The 16,769-nt window shown below is 35.4% G+C and overlaps 1 protein-coding gene across 9 annotated transcripts in view; it reads right to left on the reverse strand.

Annotated features, from left to right (window-relative positions):
- LYPLAL1 (lysophospholipase like 1) overlaps positions 1-16,478 on the reverse strand; it is a 127,741-nt gene extending 111,263 nt beyond the window's left edge. For 8 of the 9 annotated variants that reach the window (XR_008994966.1, XR_008994967.1, XM_057495118.1 and 5 more), the window contains exons 1-2: positions 16,357-16,478; positions 11,369-11,468 (exon numbers count right to left, since the gene is read on the reverse strand). Coding sequence is in view for 7 of the 9 variants with exons in the window: in XM_057495118.1 (XP_057351101.1) it covers positions 11,369-11,468; positions 16,357-16,450 (194 nt within the window). In the remaining 2 variants the exon portion in view is untranslated. Of the gene's footprint in view, positions 1-11,368; positions 11,486-16,356 lie in introns of all 9 variants that reach the window. The other variant, XM_036931977.2, reaches the window with a different exon arrangement.
- Between the last annotated feature and the right edge of the window lie 291 nt (positions 16,479-16,769).

Here is a 16,769-nt window from a genome sequence, read left to right on the forward strand (position 1 = left end):
CTATTTTACATTTCACATACGAGGTAGGATGGCTATATTATTAGTGAATCTTAATCCATTCATTATATATTCATATTTTGGAATGCCCAGTGTGTGTGTGTGTGTGTGTGTGTGTGTGTGTGTGCGCATATGTATGTCAAGGTATTCCAAACGTTCTTTTCTAACCAACTACAATGATCAGTCATTTTGACTGAGCAGAAAAAAAATATACATATGTAATATATATATATTAACATATATATAATATTTTTTTTTGTGGGGATTTTCTGGAGAACTTTTGAATCTAATTAGGTTCAAATTCAATTTCAATGACAATGCTTTAACCAAGTCAAAGGGTCCTGCGTTCAAGTCCAATGTTGGTAAAGGTAAATGAAGGGGAACTAAAACAACCTCAGACATTCCTGTAAGCAAACACGAAGAAGCACATAGGGATATGTGAGATAAACATGGAGAACAAAGGTTTTCCCAGTAAGAGGGAAAGGGGAGTTCAATAAAAGAAACTGTCTTTCACTGGGCAAGCCCTGCTTTCTCATGTGACAGTGAAAACACGACTTATGTTATATGAAGAATGCCTTAGAAAACACAGCCAGTGCCAGAAGTACCTACCATGATTTGAAAGAAATCTAAACCGATGGCGACCACGGGGGCAGAATTCCTCCGCCATCACCACACTGCCTGTTTACTCTCACCCTCCAAAGTCAGTGAAGTAGAAGTGAAACGTGTAGCCAGAACAAAAAAAAAAAATGGAGAGCTGAAAGACACCAGTTGAGACCTGATAGTGCTTTCCTATACCCTCTCTAGTGAAAAATCAAGTAGAACTTCACCCCGAAAGCTAGAATATTCAGTTCTCACTCTCTCATCCACTCTCATCTGACTGACAGGACCCCACAGTCCAGGCAGATTGGCCCTTGGGAAGCATCCAAACTCTGGGGACAGGTGGGTGATACTGAAGAGAACAGGAAAACAACCTCAAAATTGTGCTGTATTGATTGTAACACTTTGGGATAAATGCACATCCACTTCTGGAGTCTGGAAGTCAAGAGGATTATATTTGGAAAGTTTATCAGAGAAACTGAAAGAAATTTGGGAACAAGAACTCATCTATAGAGGATGTTTTATTTAGTAAAATGGGACAATGTTGTAAACATACTTTGCAACATGCTTTCTAAAATCTGAATGTACTTTTGAATCTCCCTTTAAGACAATATATAAAAATCTAACATTTTCTCCCAGTTTATGAAGATACATGACATTTTGCAAATATGGGAAAAGGTATATATGTGTGTGTGTGTTTGATGTTTTTCATATAAACCTTATTTTTTTACACCATTCCTCCTCTCCATTACTCTCTTATACATCAATATACATCTTGCCCTTCACACTACGTAAATCATATTTATGATTTAGAACATATCCTTGATTGTTTTTCTTGCACATATATTAAAATATGTATTTTTACAGGATATTTTTTAGAGCACTCTGTTCTTCAAAAATGAATTAGCCTATTTTTCTTTAATGCATTATACTTTTCTCCTCTAACAATACTTCCTTGAAATCCTTCCATTTAAAATAGTTCTAACCACATCCTTTTAAATGACTATATAATACCGATGATAAAATAGTTCCACAGTCTAATCAGTCATTCCCTTACTAATGGGCATTTATTTGGTATTCAGCTTTTAGCTACTACATACACTCCCATATTAAACATATTTCCTTACATGCTTTTGAGTATTGGTACTTTAATTCCTGTGGCATAGAGTCTAAGAAACAGGATTGAAAGGTTTAATTTTTATCTTACTTGATGTTTCAAAGTCACTTTCACCAAGGCTATAAAAACACATCTTTCAACAAGAAAAGAGAACACCTTTTTGCACACATCCCTGAGAGTATAATAGGTGCTAACATCCTTTAAAATATTATCATTTAAGGGTATTGATTATAGTTTTAAAATCAATTATTGAAGTGTAATTTATATATAAAAGTACACATTTTAAGTACGTACTTCAAAGACTTTTGGCAATATAACCACAATCTTTGTAGTAATACAGACCTTTCCCTTTACCTCAGAAGATCCCATAGTACCCATTTGTAAGCAACTCCCCTTTATTTCCCAGGTAACCAGTGATTTTACCACTACAGGTAAGTGCTAGCTTTTCTATAACTCCACATAAATGAAATTAGCTATTCATATCATCTATTTTTTTTCTATTGTGGTTTTGATTTTTTTGTTCTTAAAGTTTAGATGAGCACTTTGTCTATTATTGACACTTAAATATTTGTCATTTACATTTTAAGTATTTTTAAAATCTATATACACTGACATTACATATTTGGGGCATCTTTTAAAAAAATTATAAAGAAGACTTTACATTTGATATAATCTGTTCTTTTTCAGAAGAGAAAAACTAAATTTTTGGGTCTCCCAATTTAAGAAGCCCTTCCCAATCCACACACTTTTACATATGGAATACAAGATTTTCCTTAACATTTTTGTTTTCATTCTTACATATAAGCCTTTAATTTTTCTGGAATTTATTTCCTACATGAAGTCACCCTAGGGTTCAAATTCATTTTCTTCTGTATGGATAGTCAATTGTGCTTGTGTTACTACTAAAACAAAATCCAAATGAGAAAACTTGCTCTCACAAAGATAAAATGCCATCTTTTCCATCTATTTAATTTTATAGTTATGATTTATCTAGTTTCTCTCAACCTAGGTTATGTAAGAGAATTGAGCTATAATGCCTAACACATACATTATTACAGTGAATGGACTTCTCTCCAACACATCTGGAATGATACTAGTTATACACTATCCTTGGAGAAATCAAGAAAAGAGTCATTCAAATCATTTTCTGTGTTCTGTGATTTAAGCTAAGAACTCTGGGTGAGAAAGGTCTATTTTGTTCTACTAATCTACCTATCTATCCCTGTGTTAGGGTAATATTGTATTACAGTGGTTTTAGAGAATGTTCTGAAGTTGAGTGATGTTTTTCCCTTCTCCCTATCATCATCACCACCAGGCTCTTTTTCAGACTTGTTTTGCTTATTCTTAAGCATCCATTTTTCTTTATTTAATAAATGAATAAAATATTTAGTAAATTTTAAGATAATTTCAAATAATTCTTAAAACTCTTAAAAATTCTTAATATTCCATTACTTTGTTGGAATTAACATTTTGTGACACAGGCCTGAAAATAGGGAAGATTTTTGCAGACTGAACTCTTCCCGGGATCTGCCACATTCTGGTCCTCACCTAGGGCTTCTCCTGCATTGCTCTCCAGCCTCTCACTCAATATGTGCATAGAAGATAAAATCCTGCACCAGCAATCTACTATGACTCCTAAATGCTTAGCTTCTCCCTCATCACATAGGCCCTCTGACCTCAGAAGCTGCTCGGCTCAAGGGAGGTTAAGTAAACTGGAATCACAAGGGGAGAGAAGATAGAAAGCATTCAAGCCTCCCCTGCCAGTATCCCTTTCTCAGGATTAACTTTCTTAAAGTACTCTGAAAATGAAAGCACGTGCTTTCCACTTAGTATTAAAGTCATGGTAGATAAAATGAAATCCCAAACAGTATTCAATTTGTCAGTAAAATCGCAGGGATTTTCTGAATGAAAACTGGGAAGTCAACATTCACTTTCATTTAAAGTTTGAATTAGACTGTTTTTTAAATTATTTCTACTTCCCTTTTCATTTTATTCTGCTGTTTCTCTAATTGTTTACTTATCTGTCTAAGCACTTAAATAAGGATGATATCACAGGCTAAAACATGAATCATTCTGGGAACTCAGCCATTAGTAGAAAAAAAAATGACATTCACTTAAGCTAAGCTTTTTGTCTTTGACAGGGCTTTACTTAATTAGAGATAGATGCTCCACAGAGGTGGAATCCTAGGGTTAAGTTTCACTAATTTTGAAGCTTTTTGTTCTCTCAATTCTCTAAGAAAACTAAAATTTTCTGTTCAAAGGAGATAATTGGGAAAATTTAATGAGACAAGAATAATTTAGAACATTTGTTGTTAAGAAAACAATCAAGATGCAAAATTTTCTTAGGATGTTAGAATAACCTTTAAATAGAGCATAAAAGATTGTTTTTAAAACAGCTTAACAAACTGGCACATATGTTACACTAATCCACCCTCTTCCTCAGGTAAATCACTCTTTATTAGCTGGTATAAAAGAACTCAGGTATTCTTCCAATAAATAACTATGTTTGGTAAAGAACATGCATGTGGCTCCTAAACCAATCAGTCAAGCAAACCACTACACACCAGTAAAATATTAAGCTGGAATAAAATATCCAACATTAAAAACACTTGACATTCAGTTTGATATCAAGTTCTGTTTTGATCTCTGCTCCCTAAAAGTCCTAAAAGCAAAAGGTCATTCACAATCTTTAAGATATCATCTGGACCTACTTCCTCTCTGTCCTCATTTCACAGCACTTCTCCCAGCACCCACTGGGTTCTTGCCACATTTCCCTCATTTTCTTCAAACAGGACAACCTACTGTTGTCAGGGCACTGCAGGTGCCTCTCCCTGGCACACTTCTGTAAGCGGACTCCTGCTGGTGGTACAGGCTTCAGCCCAAACACTGCTTCCTCAGGGCAGCCTGCTTTGACCCGGCACACTCAGAGGAACTTCCTCTCCACTGTGCACTGCACACACATACTCTCTCTATTCCATTATCCCATTTAGCTTAATGGGATTTATTACTATTTGAAATTAATATATTTAACCTTTTATTTTCCATTTCTATGTGAGGTCCCTGAGAGTAAGGACTTCATCTTTGCCACAGCGATACCTCAGTGCCAAGAACAGGTATTTGTTGAATGATAAATGTTAATTATCATTTGTGTCACTTGGGAATAATCTGTATTAGTTGGATGTAAGAGAGTATCTAAAATTATTTTTCTCTGAATACCTTTTGACTTTAATTCCTATAAAATTCTTATTGGGACTTCTAGGAAAAGGCAAAATTTTTCTTTTGTTGCTTTGAGAAAACATGTTTCTAAGGAAAACAGTTTTTATATACTAGTAGGTATTTAAATGTGGTATTTAAAATACTTACCAAAGAAGTAAAACTATTTCCTGAAAAACACCTATTTTCAGTCGGGTTCCTTTGCAGTAAAACACACTTATAGTACAGATGTACTAGTCTCAGGAGTGGTATCTCAGTATCATGCTTCAGGTAGGAATCCTAAGTGATAAAGATGAGCCACTGTTTACTACACCTAAGTCAAAAGTGCCTAACCCTGTTTTGGAGCACATGTTTAATGAAAAAAATAAACATGTACTTCATGTGGGAATATTTCACTTCATGTGAATTGAAAAGTAGAGGCACTATGCAAATTTTATTACTTTCAGAATTTTCAACACCAAGAGAAATGATGCCATCATAAAAATTATTAGTGACTTGTTAAAAACTATTTTTGAAATGGGAATTCTAATGGAAAATCTGATTACAAATACAATAAAGTGTTTCATAGAAATGAAAATCTTTATTGAGCACTCGAATTAAATAGTCCAAATTAACATAATAAAAAAATGAAGCAATATTTTCCATTTAAATCAACACAGCAGGCTAATTGCTCACTTTTACTTAATATGCCCCTAACTTGCTGATTAAAAACATCTATTAAATTAGGGTTAAGGAAAAAGAATACTTTATAGTCAAAACAGTGATTCACAATTTAATCAAAACATACTGGGACATGCTGTAATAAAGCACAACTGGGTAAAATATATTAAACTATTGTTCTCCTCTTAAGTTCTTTAAAATGTGCATGGCTGTTGAAAGCAAAAATTATAACCTTGTTTGACAGAGTTTTTGATGTCTGTAGATGAAATACACATGACAAGTATAAAGGAGGAAGACTAAAGGTATGAGCATGGTTATAAGGTTTCTGTATTTTGTGGGAAGTGGTAAAAAGCTAAATCAAAATAGGTGAAAGGTTTGATACATATCTTATAATCTCTAAAGCAATAGGAAAATATAAGGATAGATAAATGAAATGGAGTATTACAAATTTTCAAATGATCCAAAAAAATGGAAAAGGGAAAAAGAAAAGCAGCAGACTTAAATTCAAACATATTCATAGTTACATTAAATATAAATGGGCTAAACAAATCACTTAAAAGATAGCCTATTATTAAGATTTGTTAAAGAAAAAATGAAGCCCAAATACAGGTCTGCAAGAAACTCACTTTACATGTAGTGATACAAATATGTTAAAAGTAAAAAGATGGAAGAAGACATGCTATGAAACACTCATGAAAAGGATGGAAAAGGATATGCTACATGAACAGTAAACATTGGAAAGCTGATCCATACTATTTTATTAAACAAAGTACATGTTCAACTATTACCAGAGATAAAACTGAACATTTTGTAAGATAAAAGTAACCATTAATGAGGATAGGAATAATCCTACAAGGGCAAGAACCTGGTAATATTGTTTAAAAAACACACAGCAAAATTGATGGAACTAAAGGGAGACAAAGACTAATCTACAATCATAATTGGAGATTTTAATACCTACCCTTCAAGAGTTAATAGAAAAACTTACTAAAAAAATGACTAAGCAAATATGAAAGGTGAGTAATACTGTAATTATCTTGAACTACTGACATTTACAGAACTCTGTACACAAAAATGCACACATAGCAGTCACATGCAAGACATAATACAAGTGCCAGTGAGCATCAAAAGACTGAAGCTGTACAGAGTATTTTCTATGACAACAATGGAAGGAAATTAGAAATCAAGAGCAATAAGATACCTAGAATATTCCCAAGTATTTAGAAATTAACAATGTATTCCTAAATATGAAATGAAATAAAGGATAGCAACACAAATCCTAAAGGCAATAAAAGGAAATATGAACTTTAAGCTAATAAATCTGATTAAAGACACAAATTCCATGAGAAACACAAATGAGCAAAACTGACAGAAAAAGAAACAAAAAATCTGAATACCCTGGTTATATGAAAGAAGTTGGATTCATTATCAAAATCTTCACACAAGAAAACTGCAGGTTCAGATAATTCCACTAGTGAATTTTATCAAATACTGAGGGAAAAAATAATACAAACTAACTCAAAAGAAACAGAAAAGTGGACATTTCCTAATACATTTTAATAGTATAACCCTGATAACAAAACCTGACAAAGACAATATAGAGAAGTACAATCAATATCCCTCATGAACATAGATGTAAAATTCCTCAACAAAATACTAGCAAATTAAATCCAACTACATATAAAAAGGGTAATACATCATGACCAAGTGGGATTTATCCCAGGAATGAAAGGTTGGTTTAACATTTGAAAATCCATCAGTGTTATCCACTATATTAACAAAATGAAAGACTGAAAAATATGATCACCTCAAATGATACAGAAAAGGCATTTAACCAATTCATAAAGAAAACACTCAGTTAATTAGGCAAAGAAAGAAATTTCCTCAGTATAATAAAAGGTGCATAGAAAAAAACCCTGTAACTAACGTCATACTTAATATCTCCCCTCTAAGATTACATAGGAAAGTGGTCCTTAATTCTTTGCAACACTGTATGGTACTTCAAACAGGTGCAATAAGGCAAGCCAATGACTGGAAAGGAAAAGTAACACTTCCTTTATTCACAGATGTCATGATGGTTTACACAAAAATCAAAAGGAATATATTAAATAACTATAGAAATAAGTATAATAAATAGCTATTAGAAATACCTATGTGTGGTAGGCATTGACTGGAAGGAGGCACAAGAAAATTTTCTGAGGTGTTGGGAATGGTTCTCTATTTTAATTCAAGTAGTTTAACAGGTGAAAGTATTTACAAAAATTTATTGAACCATATACTTAAGATTTTTGCATTAGGCTCAGTTTTATTTTGAATGAAACATTCTGTTAACAAGATGTCATTAAGAGATTGAAAATGCAAATGACAGAGGAAAGCCATTTGAATTTGTATATCTACCACCACAACAAAAACTATACTCCCCAAAATATTACAGAGCTATAATAAATCAGTAAGAAAAAGACAACTAAATAAAAGCATGGGTACATGACTTGAATGGGCATGTCTCTTGAGAATATCCAAATGCCCAATAAACATAAACAGTACTCAACATCACTGGCATTAAAGAAATACAAATTAAAAACACAGTGAGATACTATTACAGAGCCACATGACTGGCCAAAGTAAGACTGGCAATGGAAACTTTTTATGTGATGTGAAACAAATGAAACTGTCCAACATTCCTGATAAGGGTGTAAATTGCTGTAACCTCTGTGGAAACATGTTTGGCATTCCTACCAAAGCCAATAAAGCTAAACCTGCTTAAATAGTTCATTTTCATTCATTTCCATGATTATCTAGCTTGGGTAAAGTTACATAACAGTGAACATCATTTCAATGATGGAAGACTAGGTACATTTTAGATAGAGCTACAAAATGTACAACTTGCTGAATATTTAAAACAAAACAATTTTGCTTTAAGGGTTCTGGTACTATATTTGAAAACAATACCATATTTCACAAACTTAATTTGATTTGATATTAATAGCAAATGAACTGGCATTGATATTCCTGATTATGTTTTATTTCACTGTTTTATTTTATTCAATAAATAAAACCAGACCTAATTAAGGATGGGGGTTTGAGATGTAATATTCCACAATTTAAATTCTATTTATAGTTATCTATATCTATATAGGTATGTATATTTTTCCCTGAAAATTTGTGAAAAGTTCTTGAGTTCCAGAATAGGAAATGGCAAATTTACTGAATTGTGAGGTTTTTATTTCTTCATTTTAGGAATATTAGAAACAGTGAAAAAGGAAGTGAAACTTGACAACTCCATGCTTATAAGATTAAATTTGAGGCTGAAAAGGCTTTTGAAGGCAAGTGGAATTTTGTTTTTAATGTTTCTGACCTAGAGTAATTAAGTCAAAAAATAAAGGAAACCTAGTACATAAAGACCTGTTCTTAGGCGCAATCTCGACTTCTTTTCGTTGATTCAAAAACAATGATGCCATTCATACTTTAATTGCCTCAGATATTTGTTTTTCTAAAATATAAGCAGCTGACTACACTGCAACATTATTTTTTCTTCCTAAAGGAGAACAAAGATACTGATCATCCACTATGTGTGAGACAGAGATAAAACTTAAAGGAGGGTTTCTCTGCCTAGGTGCCTTTGAAATTTTGGGGTGGGATAACTGTGCTGGGGGGGCCATCCTGTTCAGTGGGGGACATTTAACAGCATCCTGGCCACCTCCCACTAGAAGCCAATAGCTTCTCAGGCTGCCCCTCCTACCCGCTGTAACAACCAAGAAATGTCTCCCAACATTGCCAAAGGTTCCTGAGGGAGAATCATCCCTGTTTGACAACAAATGATTTAAATCAATTCATCATTTGAAAAAAATCTTACTAGTTCAAGAACTGTAACTCGTGGGAAATTAAAGTACAAATGGTGATTTGGTCTGTGACAGTAGCCCGCAAAGTAATGCAAATGGGATGTAAATGAATGTTCTTTTTAAAGTTTAAAACTACACTGTCCAAGAGTAGGCCCTCACCAATATAGCTTGAGAGCATTTAAAAATGTAGCTAGTACAACTGAGACACTTTATTTAACTTAAATTTAATTAATCAGCATCTAAATTGACATGTGCTGTACATGCAAAATACACACGTGCTTTCAAACATCTAGAATAAACAAAAGAATGTGAAATATCACTAATAATTTTATATTGATTACTTGTTGAAATGATAGTATTTTGGATACAATGGATTAAATAGAATATTAAAATTAATTTTACTGGTGTCCTTTTTCTTTTTAATGTGGTGCCAAGAAAATTTAAATTTGCATAGTGTGTATTACATTGGCATGGTCCAAAATATTTGATGATCTGTCCAAATAGCTATTGAGTATGAAAACGTATAAAACCAAAAAGTTACTATGAATTCAGTGATGTATGTCAATGATTTTATATTTAACTAAATCACAACAGTACCCAAAAATAACAGCTTAGCACACATGGGGACTTTAGTGGATCTCAGAAATAACTCTGGGCTAAAGTTTGAGATACAGTGGTCTAGAATTCCTATCACAATTGTGATGACATGAAATTCGTAAGCTAGAAAATATTAATTTCTAGAATCATGTTTCCAATGATCTTCCATTCAATTTTATCAGATAATGACAATTATATGTAGGCTGAAATAACTTATCTTTCCTACCCCCACAGGAAGACCACTGTCTTTCACCTTTCCACTTCACTCACCCTAAACACCAATAGCAAATAACAAGCTTTTTGACATTTTCAAAAGACATTCAACTTACAGCACAAAAATAACCCATTGGTCATTAGGTCTTTTACCTAAACTCCCAAACTACTAAAGTCCTCTAAAATAATATTTAAAATAACCACTTTTTGAAAAGTCTTAAATTTTGCAACAAAATTATGATTTTTATTGTTCTACTTGTTTCAGTTCTATCAAATGCAGTAAGCAGAATGCTAGTACATATAAAGACGTCCTTGAAGTTCTGGTTCTAATTGTCCTTAAACTAAGTTAATAGAAAAATAAAGCAAAGCATTTGCATGAGCACACAGTGTGCTTAATAAGAATAAATTAAGAACAGATAATGGGAAATCAAATTGGCCTGGAGAGCTCAGCACATTATTTCACTTACACAAATAAGTATTTGCAAACCCTAATTTTAAGTATGTGTTTAGAATAAAAAATCATGCAGATACTGATTTTATAATTATAAAAGAGGAGTTTGACTTCACAACCATACCAATCTCATAATTGCACATTTTGTTAAACACATCTACAGGTTGTATAATTAAATGTATTTATTAAGTAGTCAGTTCCATATTCCTATTCTGCTTTACTGATTCAAAAGCTTTTAATGTTATTTCAGAATCCTTTTAATTGCAAAGAATAGCACAAAACTCTTTTCCAGAGATTATGAACTCTGGCTCAACTCAATGATTAGAAAGCTTATGCTCATTAAGAGTTACTAGTGTCTTTTTTTGTGGCGAACAAGGGGTAAAAGAGAGTTTGAAAGATGAGCAATCTGCAGGCCAGAGAAAGCAGAGCTCTGTAGGCCACACCAGAGACAGTTTGAGATAGGAGCTTTAGGGAATGCTTCACAAAGACGGAATAAATTACTCACCTAGCAAAACTCAGCACAAAAGTGTAATTGCAAAAAAAAAATGAGTTCTTAAAAAAGTGCCCCAATTTAAAATATTTAAAATACATATTTAAGCTTAAATAACATCTAGCTGATACATCTGTCTCTATATATTTTATGCCACAGAGTAATAGTGAGCAGTGAGATAAATTACTGCATACCTGGGAGGAGCCGTTGGATAAATAATTTTTATGTGTTGGAATGTTAAATCTTGATTTAAAACCTGCTTGATCCACATTTTCAATCCTTGTCCAGAATCACCTGATGAATCACAAAACCTAGATTAAGATAAAACACTCTGACAACAATGTATTTAAAAGCAGTCTGCAAATTTCATGTCACACAGAGGCTGGAATAGGAATAAAAAAAAAGCTCCATACATAGAAGTTACCGTATAGAAATTGGTTTGTCAATATTAATTGATAGGCATAAATAGCTAGGAATAATTTTGATTATTTTACTACAAACCATTGATCACTTTAAAGACCTTGTTTAATGTTGAACTCGTTTGTTTAATAATAAATACATTTTTTCCTATATCCAATTTTTAAACACTGTCATTCCTTACCTTTTTCTTAAAAACAGTAAACCCCTTAAGTGCTTACAAACTTTCTTAGTTAAAATAATAAAATCTTTAAAAAAGGTATTCAGCATACTTTAATTTTCATTTCCAGAAATTAAAATTTAACTTTGGTAACATGTTTACATGACCTGAAATAATGATTACACATCCGAAGGCTGAAAAATAATGAAGATTCATGCAAGTATTAATAGTATTAAGTATTTAGTATGTGTATTTCTACTAAAGGAATGGAAGGAAATCCAGGTCCATTTTATGTAGTCCTAAAGAAGAAAATTCTAAAGGTAACAAACATTAGTTTAATAAATCAATTCATTAAGACATCAATCCAAAAAATACCTATTGATACCTATTAATGTGGTAGGCACTGTGGTCACAGCTAGAAAGGAAGTGATGGGAAGGTGAGAGGGAAGAGTCCCTGCACTCATGGAGTATATAGATTATTGTGAGAAATAGATATTCATCAAATAATCACATACATAAACATAAAAGCCAAATGTGACCACTGCAAAGGTGAGACACTGGTACTGCAAGGGTTTACTGTATTCAGAATTGACCTAGTGAAGGAGTTCAGGGATAACTTCATTAGACTGTAAGCTCTGCAAGGCAAGGTTCCTCTTGCGTTTTATTCAGAGTTGTTATTTAATGCCTAGCACAAGACTTGACACATCCCTGGGTATCTGACAGATAGTTGCTGAATGGGTTGAACTAAAATGTACAGGATGGTGAAAAGCAAAGGGCAGAAGAAAAGAGCATCTCAGGTAGCATATGGCAAATGTTAAACCCTTTGCAGGAAGGAACAGTGTGTCATCTGAGAATGAGAGGAAGAGCAGTGAGTGCAAGATGAGGCTAGAGAAACTGCAGGGCTTGATACATCCTGAGCATGGAGGCACTTGTGGCAAAAAGGCAGCATGTTCTAAGGATCACGGTGGAAGCTGTGTGAAGACAGAAGTGAAGGACAAAAGCAGTTGTGGAGGGATCCATTAGAAGGCTCCTGTTCAGGTGAGAGATGCTTAAACTAGGGCGACAGCAATGGAGTGTACACTCCACCAGATAATAGAGATATTGAGATACTAGAAATAGACAACAGAAATTGGCAATAATGAGTTATGACGAGTCAGTGGTAAAAGGTCTCAAGGATGATGACGAAGTTTTTGGCCAGGACAACTGGGTGAACAAGAGTACTATGCATGGACACAGGAAACACACGAAGCAGCAGGTCTATACATGTTGAGTGTGAGGTACATTTTTATAAGGTAAACAAGGTCCTGTAACAGAGATTGAGCAAACTATAGCCAGCGAGAGGACAAAATCCAAGTCCTTATGAGCCATAAACACTGGTTTTTACATTTTTAAAGAGTCATGAACGAAAAAGAAAAAAGAAAAAGGAGAAAAGTTTATGAGGCCATATGTGGCCCACAGCCCCTAAAATGGTCATTATCTGAAGCTTTAGAGAAAAAGTTTGCTAACCCCTGTCCCACGTTACCTTGATGGCAGTACCCTTTCGAGTATCCTACCATACAAGTACCCTAGCTTGAGTACTATTCCTTGAATGTCAGGGAACCTTCCCTGGGGCCTTGTCCTGGCTTTTCTCTTATCTGAAAGTCTATCCCAATGTTCACAAGATTCACTCACTGAAATCTAGCTGCTGAAATGTCACCTTCACAGTGAGGCCTACTCTAACATTATTTAAAATTATAATCCCCTATACTTCCCATCCTCCTTACCATGCTTTCTTTTTTTCCCTCATTTCCACTACAATGTAAGCTCCATGAAAGCTGGGATTTTTTTTGTTCATTGCTGTATGCCCAGAGCCTAGAACAGTGCCTTGCATGGTGGCCATGAAATTGACATTTCTTGAATGAATGTTTATTAGGCAGTTGGATAAACATGTCTAGAGCTCAAGAGACCTAAAATGCAGACATGTATTTGTGTCACCTGTATATAGGTAAAAATATGGGCTTGTGTGGAGGTTAGCCTGGAGAGAAAAATGTAGACTGACAAGAAAACACCACAAGATGTCAAGGAACTCCAACAATATGGCCAGGTGGAAGAAAATGAGTATGCAAAAAAACCCCAAAAAAAAACAGAAGGAGCAATCAGAGGTAGAATGAACCAGGAGAGTGTTTCAAGAAGGGAGCTGAATGCTGCTGACAGTTCAAGGATGACTGAGAAATGTCCATGCACTTAGCAACATAGAAGTTAGTGGTGATTTTAGTTAAGAGCCGACCCAGTCAATTCACTGAGACTTCCTATATGAGGAGAAAGCAAGATGTGCATGGTGTAGGCCTGCATGAACCTTGCAGTTTACTGTGGAATAGAGATTAAATTAGGTAATTACAAGTATGATGAATACCACTGAAGAATCACAGCGCCCTAAAGGAGCTTATACAGAGTGGATTAATCTAACCTGGGAGGCTGAACAAAGCTCATTCAACTACCATTTGTTTTTATCATCCTGAAACAAGGTACTTCTCTGGTATTTTCAAAGTAGGAAAGGCGTAAATTAATTTGGCTATACATATGACTTACATTTCAGTATGTTCCTCTATGGCTGCCATATCCTAGAAGACAATCTCAAGCTTTTAAGATTTAAAAGAAAGAAAAAATATCTGCCTCTCCAAACACTTTTTCAACCTTAAAAAGCAAAACTGAATGCTATAAAACATAGATGCATGGTTTCACAAAGTCCATTATTTTAAAAGCCAGCACCTTATTCCAAGAGTATGTCAAACTATTAAAATTGGTTTGTTCACATTTGGATTAACCAGAAGCCAAACGTCTCCTATAATGTAACCACATATATTTAAGTCTAATATAAAATCATAGTCTCTGTAAGTTTTATTTACTACAATGGCACTCAACACATAAGAATTGGATTATACTTGCATAAAATTGGCAGAATTCTTTGGATAAATTATTTGTTCAAAGTACAAAGGGAAAAAATATATATAATATGCAACCCTGGGTTTCAAAGACATATTGTTACAAATTATAAAAATTTGAGTGATTTGAAATTAAAAATAGTAAAGGTAACTTTAAGTAAAGTGGTCCAGCGATAAAAGAATTAGTCTAGCAGTATTTCCTACAGATACTGTGAAAATAATTATCTTATTTATTAAAAGGCTTATCTTACTGGGGAATTTCTGGATGCTTATAAATAAATACCCTTGGAGCCTCAAACAGTCCTAGTAATGGTCTCCTAGTTGTAAAACATTGCAGTCACCTTACACTCCTCACCTTCTAAATACATTTTACTACTCAAGTCTTTCCCTGTAAACATCTTTGTCCCTTTCCAATCTGTTTCCACAATGATACATCCTAGTTCAGAGGTTCATTTTATCCCTCCAGAGCCGAGTTTGAAATCTGAGAGATCTGGGTTCAAATCCCAGTTCCACCATCACTCAAGATAATTAAGCCAAGTAACCTTGGCAAGCTGTTTAACCTATTGGGACTAGCTTTCAAAATGGTAATACTGCCCACAATTGCCCATTTCCAGGTCTCCCCCTGTACCTTTCCAATCTCCTCCACTCGCCAGTCACCAACCTCTGAGCCTATGCAAGTCTCAGCTCAAAGCCCACTTTCTCTGTCAAATGTGACAAGCTCTTCATCTTCCAACTGCCTTAATAATGCCTAACCACAATTTTTTCCTTACAATTTACTTGGCAGTAAATCAGGCACCATCTTGTGATCTCCCATCCACTGCTGACTCAAACTAATTGAATTGTTTTTGTTTTTAACTTTAGGTAGGCCCCCGAGGACACCGGCTGCATCTCATTTCTGTAAAAAGCATTTCTCAGGAACTTACCCTGGGCCAAGTACTAGGCATGCAAACATTAAAACAAAGGCCCTTACTCTTGAGGAAGGGGAAGTGAAGTCAGCAAGGCAGACCTAAGTAATTACAAATGAGCATAAGAAACGCTACCCAGAATTAAGCAGTTACTAATGGCAGGCGGTTGGAGGAGAGTGTCTGGGACTTTGTGCTGTACCTTGGGGGCTTAAAAACAGGACCGAGAAAGAAGGAAGGGGGAGCAAGGAAGGAAAGGGAGAAAGACACTCTAGCCCTGGCACAGGGCTTCACAGCAAGGAGATAATAAACATTAAGTTAACTGAGTCTCAATTGTCTGTATTAGCAATGGGAGACGGGAAAAACAAAGGCCAATTAATCCAGCAAGGGTAAAAATGCAAATCGCTGATGGCTGACCCTGAAGAGTACAAAGTAATTTATCTGTCTCTAGCAGAGGGTTTACTTTACTAATCTGCTCTGTTTAAACTGAGGGGAGACGGATTGGGGAGCGCAAAGGTTGCAATGCGGCAAATATTATGGATGGACTGGCCGAAGGCAGGGTCACGAGGGCCAGAAACGAGGACGGTGGGCCAATCACCGCACGATACGGAAAAGGAAGACACTAGGGGGGCAGCTGGGGACAGGTTACCAGGACCCTGTGTCCCCGGCCGCGGAGCGGGCGCGGGGACGCCCCAGAGCCTCCTCCACTAGGGCACACTGGGGACACGGAGGGGAGGACATTTCCAGGCTGCAGAAAACCTGCACAGAAAACTGTAATCCACCTGAGCCGTGCAAGAAGATCAGAGAGGCGCTGTGCCTCCCAGCCGGCGACACCACGCAGCGCTGCAGGCGAACTGGACCCGACGCAGCCGCCATCGCCACCGCCACCTGGGGAGTCCCGCGGGCCCGCGCACGTACACGCAGGGGGCGCGCCTGGGAGCACGCATGCGCGGCGAGGCTGGGGCGGTCCAGCCGCCGGGCCCAGCGTGAGGCAGTTCCAGAGATTCTGACTGAATTTGCTTGTCTTGAGGGGTATTAATTGAGATGATAGTTTCGGTAAGGCGGATGGATGTGTTTATTTGCTATAGGATTTTAAACCTCAGTCATAAATCTATCCTCAAGATAGAAGAAAGGAAGAGAATGGGGGTGCGGGGGTCTGGGGACAGGTTTGCCTTTTTATTTGAATAGTGTTGTT

Source organism: Manis pentadactyla, chromosome 19 (genome assembly GCF_030020395.1).
Source record: "Manis pentadactyla isolate mManPen7 chromosome 19, mManPen7.hap1, whole genome shotgun sequence".
Lineage (NCBI taxonomy): Eukaryota > Metazoa > Chordata > Mammalia > Pholidota > Manidae > Manis > Manis pentadactyla.